Genomic DNA, 14,178 nt, shown 5'->3' with positions numbered 1-14,178 from the left:
ATGAGCACAGCCTTTCCATCACTACACACACACACACACACACACACACACACACACACACACACCAGCCACCTGCATGGTCATCAGCAGCACATCCAGAGCTGTAGGCTCTTCTGGAGATGAGATGGACTTGCGGCTTGTCTGCAGCTTTGAGAGGGGGACCCAGTGGACGCTTTCAAAGGTCTGATTTGTCTTCACCTCCTTTAAGGTCACAACTAAAATATTGCCCTGCTTGTCTTTGATGGGCTCAAAAAAGACATGTCCCAGATCCTGAATTCCCAGCAGACCCTTCAAAGAGAGGAAAAAGTCATTTATGGAGAGTGGAGTCTGGCTCTAGATAGCATATCCTCCATACTCTCCAAGGGTTTTTCATGGTACCTTGGTTCCCGAATGGCTTGGCTCCTGAACAAATCAGCTCCCAATGCCGCAAGCCCAGAATTGAGCCAAACGTCTGACTGAACAGCTTATGCGGCTTCTGCTTGAGTGCAGGAAGCTCCTGCAGCCAATCGGAAGCTGCGCCTTGGTTTTCAAACCGTTTCAGGAGTTCGAGAACCAAGGTACCACTGTAACAGTAAAAGGTATTGAGCATTTAAATATTCAGACAGAAGTGCTCCTTTGCTACCTAAAGCCAAAGTCACCTGACAATACATGAATAATAAGCAGGGCTGTCAACAGATGAAAACATATTTTAACAATTAACCAATTAAATTTACATACATTTATATATTACAATACTTTGGCAAAGCTGTTTTTAGTGAATCTGAATGAACACAATGTTTTTTACTCATTATGAAGAGTGACTAAGATGGCCATTGGCTTCTTGAAATCTTTACTTTCTGCTGTCTGTCAATGCAAATATTCATCGTACATAGTTAAAAACTTGCTTGCGAAAAAGCTTAACCACATATGGAACTGGCTATACATGATAGCCAACAAGTACAGCCATTCAATATGTCACTATCATTTATAATACCACCAGGCTGAATAACCTTTCATCGGGAAACTGGTAGGGTGTACATAGTCTGCACCACTGCCCTCCCAATTTTCAGTCACCTCCTATTTTCATATTTGTTACATATTTATTTCTGCTTATTCTCCGCCACCTTTGAGGTCTGTTGTCAGGCAGAAAGGAAGAATAGGTTAATATTTTCTGCAATCTATATCACTTTTCTCAATAATTACTTTACTGGCATTGAAGGAATCTGTTTTGGAGGACTACTTCCAAGTACTTGGTGTGCATTATATATCTGCAACTAAACTTTTAACTAATGAATTGCACTAGTTAATCAATTAAAGCTTGATCTATTAAGATACTTGTTAAAACATGCAAAATATAGCATAAAAATAGAAATGTCTGTTTTGCTCCCAATAATGTAGCACAGAGACGACATAATGGCTTCACAATGTGCATGTTGGGTATGAAACAAATTTTTGAACAGATAACCATTTATTATTAGGATTTTCCCCAAGAGGTGAGTTTATGTTGGAAAGGAACACAGAAATTAGCCCCTGGCCAGAAACACTCCCAAGAAACTCTGTACCTTATCAATTGCTTCTGCCTCAAACTCAAATGCCTTCTTAGTGATGGATATATCTCCTTGACTTTTCAATCCTACCCACCTGCCTGAGTTGCTTATTACAGTGGTGCCTCGGGTTAAGTACTTAATTTGTTCTGGAGGTCTGTTCTTAACCTGAAACTGTAGCTAATGGGGCCTCCTGCTGCCGCTGCATGATTTCTGTTCTCATCCTGAAGCAAAGTTCTTAACCTGAGGTACTATTTCTGGATTAGTGGAGTCTGCAACCTGAAGCGTCTGTAACCTGAAGCGTATGTAACCCGAGGTACTACTGTATATGAAGGGCATTAGATCTATCTAGCTGAAGTTCAGATCTAATGATTTTGACCTAAATATCCATGGATTGAGCATCAGATATATGAGTGATATGTGCCTAGCTGGCAAAATACCCATCTTTGGAACTCCTGTGCCTTGAAGAGGCCTCTTTTCTTACCTGCATCTGTGAGATGGCCAGAAGCATCTTGAGACGTGTTTGCAGAATGCAGGAACATGATGATTGGGAGACAGTGACACACTGACGCAGCCACAGGATTTCATCCCACATGCACGATACCTACATCAAGTATAGCAACAGGTCATTTTAGGATTCTCATGTCTGCCCAGTTCTCCATACCTGCCCATACAGCAGGTATGGAGTTCCCCAAGTTCAGCATTTTTTTTTTTTAATTAATAGAGGAAACATGTTTGTATCCTAACTAGAATCCCTCTCTCGCTGCAACTGTGCGCCTTTTCATATTGTCCTATGCTAGGTTCCCTCTCCTTATATTTAAATTTGTCTTAAGTAAAGTAACAATATTGTTTTTTACTTACTAGAAATCGGATGTGAAAGGTAAATGTTTCAATGGACTACAAAATATGTATTTAGATGTAAATTTATAATGTTCTTTTAAACATATTTATTTAACCAGTTAGACCCAGTTCTCTGAGTGCATGTTCTGGAAGTTGGGCAACAGGGGCAGTACAGGATTCCTTTTGGTGTACCGACCTCCCCGCTGCACCAAGGATTCCCTGCCCGAGCTGCAGCTTCAGGTCGTGGCGGATGTTCTCCTGGAGACACCTAGTTTGGTTGTCCTAGGGGATTTTAATATCCATGCTGACACGACCTTACAAGGGGCCGCTTGGGACTTCATGGAAAGCATGGCCTCCATGGGGCTGTCCCTGAATAAGTTTGGCCCAACCCATAGTCGCGGACATGCCTTGGACCTGGTGTTTACCTCTATGGATGTTGGTGATCTGACACTAAGTAAAAGAGAAATGAAAGAAGTGCCATGGTCAGACCACTTCCTGGTGCAATTTGACTTCTCCGCGACCCAAATGGTATCCAGAGTGTGGTAGGGGATGCTTTATCCCATGTTGATGGCCCTTCAGCTGATTCCCTGGTGGCCCGCTGGAATGTGGAGTTAACCAGGGCTATTGACTGTTTGGCTCCGAAGCGCCCTCTCCGACTGCATGGAGCCCGGACAGCCCCGTGGTTTTCCACGGATCTGAGGGCAATGAAACAATCGTTGAGACGGCTAGAGCGCCGGTGGTGGATGACCCATTCTGAAGTTGACCGGACACAGGTTAGAGCTCAATGTTGAGCCTACCAAGTGGCGGTAGCGACGGCGAAGAAGACTTTCTTCGCCGCCTCTATTGCATCGCAGAAAACAGCAGCAGGAGACTTTTTCAGGTGGTCCGCAATTTAGCGGAACCACCTGCTACATCGGGGCCCAGTACGGGCCACATGATCTCCTGCAATTATTTTGCAAAGTTTTTTTGCAGATAAAGTCGCTCAGATTCGGGAAGAGGTAGACGCCACCGTGGGAGCAGGGCCAGGGCGGGAGAGTGCTAGAGTCCTGTCTAGTCAAATTGCGTGGGATCAATTCCAATCTGTTACCTCCGAGGATGTGGACAGGCTGCTTGGACGAGTGAAACCAACCACCTGTCTCCTGGATCCTTGCCCATCCTGGCTTATAAAAGCTAGCTGGGAAGGGCTGGGTGATGGGTTTCGTGGGGTGGTGAATGCTTCCCTCCGTGAGGGAGCCTTCCCAGACCCGCTGAAAGAGGTGGTTATTAAACCGCTTCTTAAAAAACTATCTTTAGATGCGGCCACGATGGCCAACTATCGCCCAGTCTCAAATCTTCCATTCTTGGGCAAGGTGATTGAGCGAGTGGTTGCTGAACAACTCCAGGCATGCCTGGAAGAAGCGGACCATTTGGATCCCTTCCAGTCGGGATTCAGGCCTCATCACGGGACTGAAACTGCCTTGGTCGCACTGGTTGATGATCTCCGGCGGGCTAGGGACAAAGGTGAGAGCTGTTTCCTAGTTCTGCTGGATCTCTCAGCGGCGTTTGATACAATCGACCATAACATCCTTCTGGACCGTCTTGAGGGGCTGGGAGCTGGGGGCACTGTCATACAGTGGTTCCGCTCCTTCCTCCTGGGCCGTGTTCAGAAAGTGGTGGTGGGGGATGAGTGTTCAGACCCCTGGGCTCTCACTTGTGGGGTGCCTCAGAGTTCTGTCCTCTCCCCCATGCTTTTCAACATCTACATACAGCCGCTGGGAGAGATCATCAGGGGGTTTGGGCTGGGTGTTCATCAGTATGCGGATGATACCCAGCTCTACCTCTCTTTCAAATCAGAACCAGTGAAGGCGGTGACGGTCCTGTGTGAGTGTCTGGAGGCGGTTGGAGGATGGATGGCGGCTAACAGATTGAGATTGAATCCTGACAAGACAGAAGTACTGTTTCTGGGGGACAGGAGGCGGGCAGGTGTGGAGGACTCCCTGGTCCTGAATGGGGTAACTGTGCCCCTGAAGGACCAGGTGCGCAGCCTGGGAGTCATTTTGGACTCACAGCTGTCCATGGAGGCACAGGTTAAATCCGTGTCCAGGGCAGCTGTGTACCAGCTCCACCTGGTATGCAGGCTGAGACCCTATCTGCCTGTGGACTGCCTCGCCAGAGTGGTGCATGCTCTGGTTATCTCCCGCTTGGACTACTGCAATGCGCTCTACGTGGGGCTACCTTTGAAGGTGACCCGGAAACTACAACTAATCCAGAACGTAGCAGCCAGACTGGTGACTGGGAGCGGCCGCCGAGACCATATAACACCGGTCTTGAAAAACCTACATAGGCTCCCAGTAGGTTTCCGAGCACAATTCAAGTGTTGGTGCTGACCTTTAAAGCCCTAAACGGCCTTGGTCCAGTATACCTGAAGGAGCGTCTCCACCCCCATCGTTCTACCCGGACACTGAGGTCCAGCACCAAGGTCCTTCTGGCGGTTCCCTCACTGCAAGAAGCCAAGTTATAGGGAACCAGGCAGAGAGCCTTCTCGGTAGTGGCACCCTCCCTGTGGAACGCCCTCCCACCAGATGTCAAAGAGAGGAACAACTACCAGACTTTTAGAAGACATCTGAAGGCAGCCCTGTTTAGGGAAGCTTTTAATGTTTAATGTATCACAGTATTTTAATATTCTTTTGGAACCCGCCCAGAGTGGCTGGGGAAACCCAGCCAGATGGGCGGGGTATAAATAATAAATTATTATTATTATTATTATTATTATTATTATTATTAACCTAAAATGACACACATTCAAAAGTCACCCTACTAAGCGGTCACCTTAGTGAACCAGAGAAAGTCCTGCATGAGCAGGCAAGAATAGGTGTCATCTATCTCGACCACAGGGATCTGATCCTCATGCGTGACCAGTATGTTGTCATCCTTGTAGAATATTGATGCCAGATACAGGCCCCTGGGAAAATAGAAAAAAGTTAGCTTGGGAGGGATTCATCATCATCATTGTTTTTACTGGGAAGTATTCTTTCCACCATGGTGAGGAGTGAGGAATGGAAGAAAGATACAGCAGCTTTCCTCCCTATTTCCCTTGTTCCCCTGAAGTGCCTGGGAAACAGTGAAGTGACCCACACACCCGGTTTCTGGGAAACTCAACAAATATAGCAAGGGGGTGCATAGGTGGACGGATGGCATATTCTCCCCCCACCTTACCTTTTCAGTGTTTTTAAGAATTTGCTGCCAGGGTGGAAGAGATACTTCAGACTCTTGGAGACAGAGTGTTTTCTGCTCTGTGGCTGATTCTTACAGGGTTCTGAGGAGCAAAGCACATGCAGAAGGCATTACACAAACCATTATTTATACTACTGTCAACTCATCCTTTTTCTTATTACCTAGCCTTGTGTATATATCTACTAAAGATTCAAGATAAAAGACTAGGCTGATTAGGTAAAACCAAGAAGATATGACATTCATTCCCCATTTCCCCCTTGGTGCAAACTATTACTCTGCCAAATTCACATAGCTCTTCCTCCCCCTAGCTTTTGTGTGAGGGTTTCCCAGAACCTTTTCCCCTTGACCTCTCTTTTCTTCAGCTTTCTATGTTCCAGTCCCTCTTTTCTCTCAACACTTTACTATCACCCACATTCATTCTACAGGAACCTGCTGATTTTGTAGCATGCTGGCTATTTTGTTCTATTTTTCAGCCATGCTACCAACTGGATCCCTGCTTTCTTTCCACTGTTCCTTCTGTAACTAAGCCTTGCTCCTCAAAGGTTGTGAACATTCCATCTCTAAGGAGGGCTAGCAGACAAGCGGCAACCAGTTTTTAACCTATTAAATATGTACAGAAGATAAGGACTGTAAAGCACAATTAAAGTTCCATATATTATTTTAATTGTGCTTTATAATTCTTGTTTCACTCATCTTAATAACCCTGTGAGGGATGTCCTAAGTATTTTAATTTAAAAAGCAGAAGATAATCAAAAGATCCAGCAATCTATGTTTGTTTGAGATTCAAAGAGAAGTAAAAAGTCGTAGTTGGATTTGTACCCTTAGATCACATAGATTGTCCCTATAGCAGTTGCCTGTAGAATTTGAACTCAGTTCCCAAACACCACTAACAGACCACACTAGTATACAAAAATCAGTTAACCCCAGTGCTCAAATTGCAAGGGAGCTAGAGGAGTCCCAGTCTCCTTTACCTTTTGTAATGGTACCAATTAGCTATAGTTTCTAGAAGGGTATGAAGTATAACTTAGCTAAAATTTGGGGGAGTCAGACAGCAGAAGATTTCATTAAGATGCTTCATAATATTTCATCCATAAGTTAGGGCTGGTTTCCGCAGTTCAGTATTATGGCTCTGGTCGAGATTTGTTTATTGCATACCACAGTTGTATTAGTCAGCAGATCCAGGTAGGAACAACAAGGAGAGGATGCAAGAGAAAGGCCTTGTCATCTGCTGTGAAAGCAGAGCTTCGCCCAAGCTGGAGATTCTCATATAATTTACAAACTCATTTTTGAAAACAAGAATATACTGGGACATCAGCTGTTAGCCTCACTTGACCCTGTGGTTATTTATATACACTCTCTTCTTTGGTGCATAGGAAGTTGGCTTGATTATTTTTTTTCTGAGGGTTTCAGCAGCTTATTTCCTTCATGAGCTTTTCCATAGAGCATGCATAGTTCTCCAAAATACAGCATCTGATTACTGCAAAGATTTCAATGATTCTCTTAAAACCACTGGGAGCCTGATACAAGTACAGTAGCACCTCGGCTTACGTAACCCTCTTTACGTAAACTTCACATTACGAAAGCATCAAACCCGGAAGTATTGGGCCAGGTTTTGCCGCATGCACAGAAGAGGTCTCCCGCCCCTACATGCATGTGCAGAAGTGGTCTACTGCCACCCGTATGCGCAGAACAGTGATCCTCGGGTTGCGGAAACCTTGGGATCTGGCTGGACCTCCGGGACAGAACCCGTTCAAAACCGGAGGTATCACTGTATATTTAATAGTCTTTTACCACTTAGTTGGGGGAATGGTACTGGTCAGACAAGACTATAACGTGCAGAGGAATTTCCACAAGTTTCAACAGGAGTTTTCATTTAATATGCTAGCAGTCCTTCCCATCAATTCCAATTCCTTAGCAAACCATGAATGTGGGATGTAATCCACTGAGAGCAGTCAAATACAACATTCCTTCTTTTGCTAGAGTGGACATGCAAGGAAATGTTTGGTCCAGCCAGTCGAAACTTCCTGTTCCTCCTGGCCTGGAGCATCCTTCCTTGCATGTGACTAGTGGGTAGGCGTGACCTGGTAAAAGGCCAAGGCAGGTTCGAATCCCTGCTACAGGGTGAGCTCCCGTTGCTTGGGCCCTGCTCCTGCCAACCTAGCAGTTTGAAAGCATGAAGTGCAAGTAGATAAATAGGTACTGCTCCGGCAGGAAGGTAAATGGTGTTTCCGTGTGCTGCTCTGGTTCGCCAGAAGCCGCTTAGTCATGCTGGCCACATGACCCGGAAGTGGCTTAGTCATGCTGGCACATGACCTGGAAGCTGTACGCCGGCTCCCTCGGCCAGTAAAGCGAGATGAGTGCTGCAACCCCAAAGTCGTCCGCGACTAGACACATCCGTTAGGGGTCCCTTTACCTAACTTTAAGCCTAAAGCCTGCCTTCAGGGATCACACTGTGCTCTGCCCAATCGTGAGTAAACTTACTTTTTGTTATTTATGAATAAGACTGTGGTGTCTTTATTCATTTAGGAGGGATTCAAGGGGTCTTACCAGGAAAATATTAGAACACATTTCAATCTGGACAAGCCAGATTGAATTGTGTATTGTCTTAAGAAACTCACACGAGTTTGCAACTAGTTTTCTGTTGTGTAAAGGGGAAATGCACTCTGCTAAGTAAAGGAACTTGCTAGCGCAAGTTAGGAAGGATATTAATAAACAACATATCCTTTCCTGTCACTCTAAACTTTCCCACAATGAATAGGCTCTTCAAGAGAATTGGTATCTAAACTGCCTATGGACACAAAAGTGGGACTCACCATGACACACACATTGTTGGTGCACCATCTTCACCTGGCTTAGAAGATGGTCCAAAGCTTCAGCTTGACCTCTTCGCCTTGGTGCCCGCCCATCATATTCTCTCCAGTCTGAAGTGGGAAGCAAATAAAATACATAGAGAAATAGCAGCACAAACTGTTAGCAGTTCCAGTCCATTACAATATTTCCCCCTCACAGTTGTTTCATACCCATAATACACTATTGAACAGCTTTCTGGATAAAACATTGCTCAAAACACAATTGATCTATTGACACTAAAAGCTAGACTTGATGAATGGGTGAAGATCATCACCATTTGAAAGCCTTAGTCTTATATAGTGGTTTTCAGTTTACAGGTCAGACCCACAACTGGGTCCAATCCTTACCTAAATGGATCAAACCAGCAATAGCACCACTACCAACTTTTGTATGATCATTTTCGATCTTTAGATCTGGCTTGCACATAATACCAAATCACGAATGAGCAAGCATGAGGCTTCCTGACACAAAGAGTGTGGCTGCATCCCTCTGTCATGCAACTGCCATGCTATCTGGGGCTAAGCCATGTCATTATGTCTAAACCTGGGCTCATGGTTTGTCTCTGCCAGACAGATCATGAGTGGTAAACCAAGAACAAACCTTGGTTACAGCTTGTAGTTTGTCTGGAGTGAGACACCTTAAGGCTCGATTTAGACATATTAAGCCACACCATGGTTTAGCTCTGGGTAGCACAACAAGGAAAGGACTGGGGAAGGAGTAAAAACATCACTGGAAACCCACATGCTTGCTTGTTCATGCTAAGATATGGTTTGGCTTAGTGTTATAGGCTAAGTCGGTCTTAATTGGTTTAAGACTGAAAAAGAGAAAGAGGTGACAGTAGGAGAAGGGGGGAAGGGGAAGAACACAGAGGAAAAATATGGGTATGTACAGTAAAACATTAACAGCCAGTTTCATACTGTAGGTTGATGTTTAAAAAGTCCTGACTTTGCAAAGATGGAAGATAACGATTTAAGACTATATCTGCAGTATGACTAAGGTTACATATAGTCCTTGTTTTAGAAATCACAATTCTGCACTGTGGTACTCCAAGTTCTGGAGGAAGGAAAATCATATTATGTATCTTGAATAAATTATACTAATTAAAGAAAAATCAGTATATTTATTTATGTTCTATTAATCATCATGCTGCTAGGCATGGAGCTATGAAAAGCATTGCAGCCCCATCTCCTGATAACTGGAAACTGTATTCAGCTTCTGGGATTTCACCAAGCCAACATGCTTTAAAGTATATCACTGAAATCCAAAGTCTAGTAACTGTATTTCTTGTTTTAATGACTGCTGAGATTTTTTTAAAGATGCCGATTCTTTCACTTGATAACAATTTATCTTATTTAGCACAGAAATGCAGGTAGTTCTGCCTAGGATTCCTCCTAGCTTTACATGAGAGTTCAGTCTTAAGAGGTGCAAATTATGTTAGGCAATACAAAAGCAATAACCCAAAAGCAGTAACCACTGGTGGGAACTGCTCATAAGGGTGACGGAATTTAACAGCTGCCGCCAGTAGGAGGAGACGACAAATCATAGTAACAAACAAGGTTGGGTCTGTTGTAGCTCTTTTCAGTATTTCCGCAGCCTCATGTCGGCTGCTAGCCTTCAACTGAGCAGAGGTTTCTTCATACTAATGGTGAGAGTTAAACTCACCTAGACAAATAAATAGAACCTCTTCCTTGTGCTTCTTAGTTATGAGGTGGCAGAGCTACTGAGCAGCACAGGCTAGTGTGGGGGAAGCAGCCCTTTTACATTAACTTTACATTAATTGGTTTATACACTCCCCTGTGCTGCTGTTTTCCATGGAAAGATCAGCTCTGTTAACTTTGGCTGGGACCTGGTGCTATTTTTAGGTGCTTTAAAAACACCCAGGGAGGTGCTGCACACTTTTACGTGACAAAAGTTGGTTATTTTTATTTAGGGGAGAAATATTTTCTTTAAAATTTGAAAGCAAGGAATAAATTACTTTATAACTCAGGCTGGAATGTTATAGTTACATGCTATATTATACAACCCAAAACTAAAGGGCCTAATCCATCGATCTGAGCTCCATTAACTTCCAATTTGGTCATGATGGATTTGCATCCCTGGACCACATGGACTGTCCTTAAAGGTATTGCCTTTGTGGTTGGTGGAGCAAGATGTGTAATTAGCAGAGGAGAGAATGACATACAGTTGTTTAACTATGAATGTCTCATCGTGTTAGAGAATGATTGACCATGAAAGACACAATTTACATCTCTTAAGTTATACACAACAGCAGCATTATTTACAGAAACCTTGTCTTGTCTTGGCTGTTGTTAAAGGGATGGAAATCCTTCTTGGCCTCAGTGACAGGAATTCTATGATCTAACTGCATTGTAAACAGGGGGAAATATAACTATTAAGTTTGGAATTTTTCTTTTACTTGAATTCGGCTTTGCTTTATTATGTGCATTTCATGTAATACACTGGGATGAAAATCATACATCACCTTCATTGAGCCCGTGAATGGGGGCATTTTCTGCCACTTTCTCAGGGGAAAAGGAAAACTGATACATGTTAGGGGACACAGGCGTATGTATACCTATCCAAGATGAGATGGCAGAAGGCTTCCTCAAGTATTCCTTTATTTAAAACAAAATAAAGCAAAAAGACTTTCCACCATTCAGAGTGGCAGAGGAGCTCCAATCAGCTGTCTATTCTGCAGTAAGGGCAGCTGTCTTTCCTTTTAACCAACAATGCTCCTGGGAATGAAGCTATGTCATGACATAGCATTGTTCCCATTTAGGCATCATATACGACCAAAGTGGTTGCTGGGCCAAATCCCTAGTCCAAATCCCTGCAATGCCGGAATGCTGTCCACAGAAGTCCCTGGGTGGGCTCAAACCACCAACCTTTTAGTTAATAGTCAGACATACTGATTCACTGCACTACTGAGACCTGTATTAGAATTAGAACTCTGATGCTGCTTCAGGGGCAGCAAACCTCTCTTATGTAAAAGGAAGAAAAACTTAAGGAAACTGCTCCCTCAGCCCACCAGAATGTATCAAAGCTTCCACCCTTTAAAAACCCAGGTTACAGGTGAAGTATTAGCTTCTCACTCCCCCAAAATAAACCACTGAACCCTTCAGGTTAGCTGTACATAGGGATTCTGTTCCCTTCACGACTCACCAAAGCCCAAGCTTATATGGTGTAAAATTTATTTCAGTTGGCTTCTAGTGATAGGTTATATTAAGTATCATACTGTTATACAGCTTGAGCTCTTGGGATGGGAAAAGCAAAAAAATCTAATAACCTAAACAAAATAAATATATAAGAGAGTAGAAAGGAGATTAAGGATACCAAAATAATATTTTAAATATATGGGCCTTTTTTGTTTAAGAAAGAAGGATAGAGAACCATTTAATAATTAGAAGTTTAGATAAAAAGAAGCATTGCTATTGCAAATTATGCTGCCATGGGAATCCCTGAAGGGCATGTTAATTTGTAGGACTTTGGTGTTTCAGATAACCAGAATTTGGAGACACAATATTCTGGTGTTTGTGTGCTGTATGCCTTACAGTATATCCAGGGTATACCTTCTCTTCCATCACCACTGTTGTTACTACTAGACCTATCTGTCCTTGCATATTTTGAATGGGGACAGCATATTTGTAAGTCAACCCCTGCTTTTTCTTTAAAAAAATTGCAATTCTCATAAAATTATCTTTGAATAGCCCATGAAAGTTGGTGCCATAATCATTATTTTAGTCTTCAGAATGCCACAGTACCCTTTGTTCTATACCATTGAGTGCTCACTAAGCTCTAAAACATGAGCAAGACCAGTAAACTAGCCTTACGGTATGAACGATAAGGTGTATGTTTGATGCTCTCTGATGTTTCTACTTACTTGATGGAATAGCAAAGGGTGGTACTGAAGTTTGCGGAGGTCCCCATCCCTTCATGTTGTAGGCAGATACTTGGACGTAGTAAGCTGTACCCTGTAGGGAAAGGAATAAGGAGTCACATGGACTAGAGAAAACCTTGTTGCTCAGAAGGGTGAGGGGTGGTTTCAGTTTCCCTTCCACTAATATAGTCACCAGGTGTTCTCCATAATATGTCATTATTGAAAGAGAGGGAGGATGTGGAGCAATACTGCCTATGGCCTATGAACTTGCAGAAGCAGTGCAGGTCATCACCATCTTGCACAGTCTTTCTGTCTTCTCCTGTGTCACGGGTTTAGACTAAAGTTGCTGATAAACTCCAGAATAACTCAGATGGTCTGACAGATTTTGGAAGTTCAGCTTTTGCGGATTTAATTTCTGATTGAATTCAGACAAGCTGTAGTCTGTATCATATCTGATTAAAAATAAAATCAATTAGGGCTTCAGGGTAGCACTGCAGCTCCACAGAAGTCTCTAAACCCTGCCGCGATATTTGTGCTGTGTGCCAGGCCAAGGACTCAGCATATTCCACATCCTTCCTACCACAAATGGAAACCCTACTAACCCTCCTATTTCACATTACTTAAGTGGGAATCATTTGTGATGTGAAGATAGAAGCAGAGTTTAATGAAGTTGTCTTGCATGAAAAGTACCCAAAGATCATATGCAGATCTAATCCAAGTCCACATACATTTTCTGGATGTCCAGCAGATACCCAGGAAATAAATCTGAATTCCCCTCTGCATCCAGTGTTGCCCCATAACCTTGCCAAAGAATATTTGTTATGTATTCAGTTCCTGGGTGCATAATATTGCCCTAAAGTAGGAATGACTGCTGGTTGCGCCCAGTAAAGCAGTGTACAGTGGTACCTCAGGTTACATACGCTTCAGGTTACAGACTCCGCTAACCCAGAAATAGTACCTCAGGTTAAGAATTTTGCTTTAGGATGAGAACAAAAATCGTGCTCCGGCGGCGCAGCAGCAGCAGGAGGCCCCATTAGCTAAAGTGGTGCTTCAGGTTAAGAACAGTTTCAGGTTAAGAACGGACGTCCAGAACGAATTAAGTACTTAACCCAAGGTACCACTGTAGACAGCCTTCAGTCTGTACCAAATTATCTTGAGTCCCAACCCCCAATTTGATTGTTCCTATCAGTTCAGTTTCACATGTGGAGTATGTCTTTCCTATTAAATGTATGATCAAAATCAATCCAAATTCTTTTTTGGGCCACAGCCAATTGAACCATGTCAGCTGATTGTCAGCCTAGCGGTATCACATAACTAGCTTCACAATCAAACATTTCCATTGGGTATATTGTGTGTAATGTAAGTTTTCTTAGGAGGTTAAGGGAGCAGAGCAAGCCTACAGGCCATTTGTTGCAAAATCATATCCCTTTGCAGCTCCCAGTCTCGTCTCCCCCATAACTTGCTGTTTGTTCAGAAGTCTGGCTCCTGTTTGAGCTCTTGGAAACTGTCCACCACACAATGGGGAGGGGACAGCTGACAGGCAGTGTGGGTCCTGCAGTTCCCAGAGAGATAAAACTGCAGGGGTGGGGGGCAGGTCCCAGCCAACCCATGACCTCCATACACTTGAGGGTTGGAGTGGAGTCACTGATTCTCATCTCCAATTAGCCATGGAGCTGGTGGAGAGTTTGATCTTTGCAGGTGGTGGGGGTATAAGATTTATTGGCTTGGAGTGGGGGTGTGTGAGAAGGAGTGCTATTGGGTGGAAATCACAGAAAAAACTATGGATCACACGGTTTAGTGACTAAAGCTCAACTGCAAGACCCTGAGACTTCAGCCTGGGGATGGCTGCTCCTTCCCATGCAATGCATACACTGA

At 43.7% G+C, this 14,178-nt stretch overlaps 1 protein-coding gene across 12 annotated transcripts in view; it reads right to left on the bottom strand.

The window, feature by feature from the left end:
• Nucleotides 1-14,178, bottom strand: part of LOC307202410 (ankyrin repeat and fibronectin type-III domain-containing protein 1-like) — a 363,651-nt gene that overhangs the window by 14,064 nt on the left and 335,409 nt on the right. For all 12 annotated transcript variants that reach the window (XM_079952309.1, XM_079952316.1, XM_079952315.1 and 9 more), the window contains 6 exons: nt 12,307-12,397; nt 8,390-8,497; nt 5,559-5,658; nt 5,172-5,304; nt 2,008-2,127; nt 73-288 (listed from right to left, as the gene is read on the bottom strand). In XM_079952309.1, the coding sequence (XP_079808435.1) occupies nt 73-288; nt 2,008-2,127; nt 5,172-5,304; nt 5,559-5,658; nt 8,390-8,497; nt 12,307-12,397 (768 nt within the window). The remainder of the gene's footprint in view (nt 1-72; nt 289-2,007; nt 2,128-5,171; nt 5,305-5,558; nt 5,659-8,389; nt 8,498-12,306; nt 12,398-14,178) is intronic.

This window comes from Podarcis cretensis (genome assembly GCF_951804945.1).
Source record: "Podarcis cretensis genome assembly, chromosome: 14".
In the NCBI taxonomy this organism is placed as follows: Eukaryota; Metazoa; Chordata; class Lepidosauria; order Squamata; family Lacertidae; genus Podarcis; species Podarcis cretensis.
Note: the sequence above shows the minus strand (reverse complement) of the source record. Positions and strands in the feature narration are given on the sequence as shown.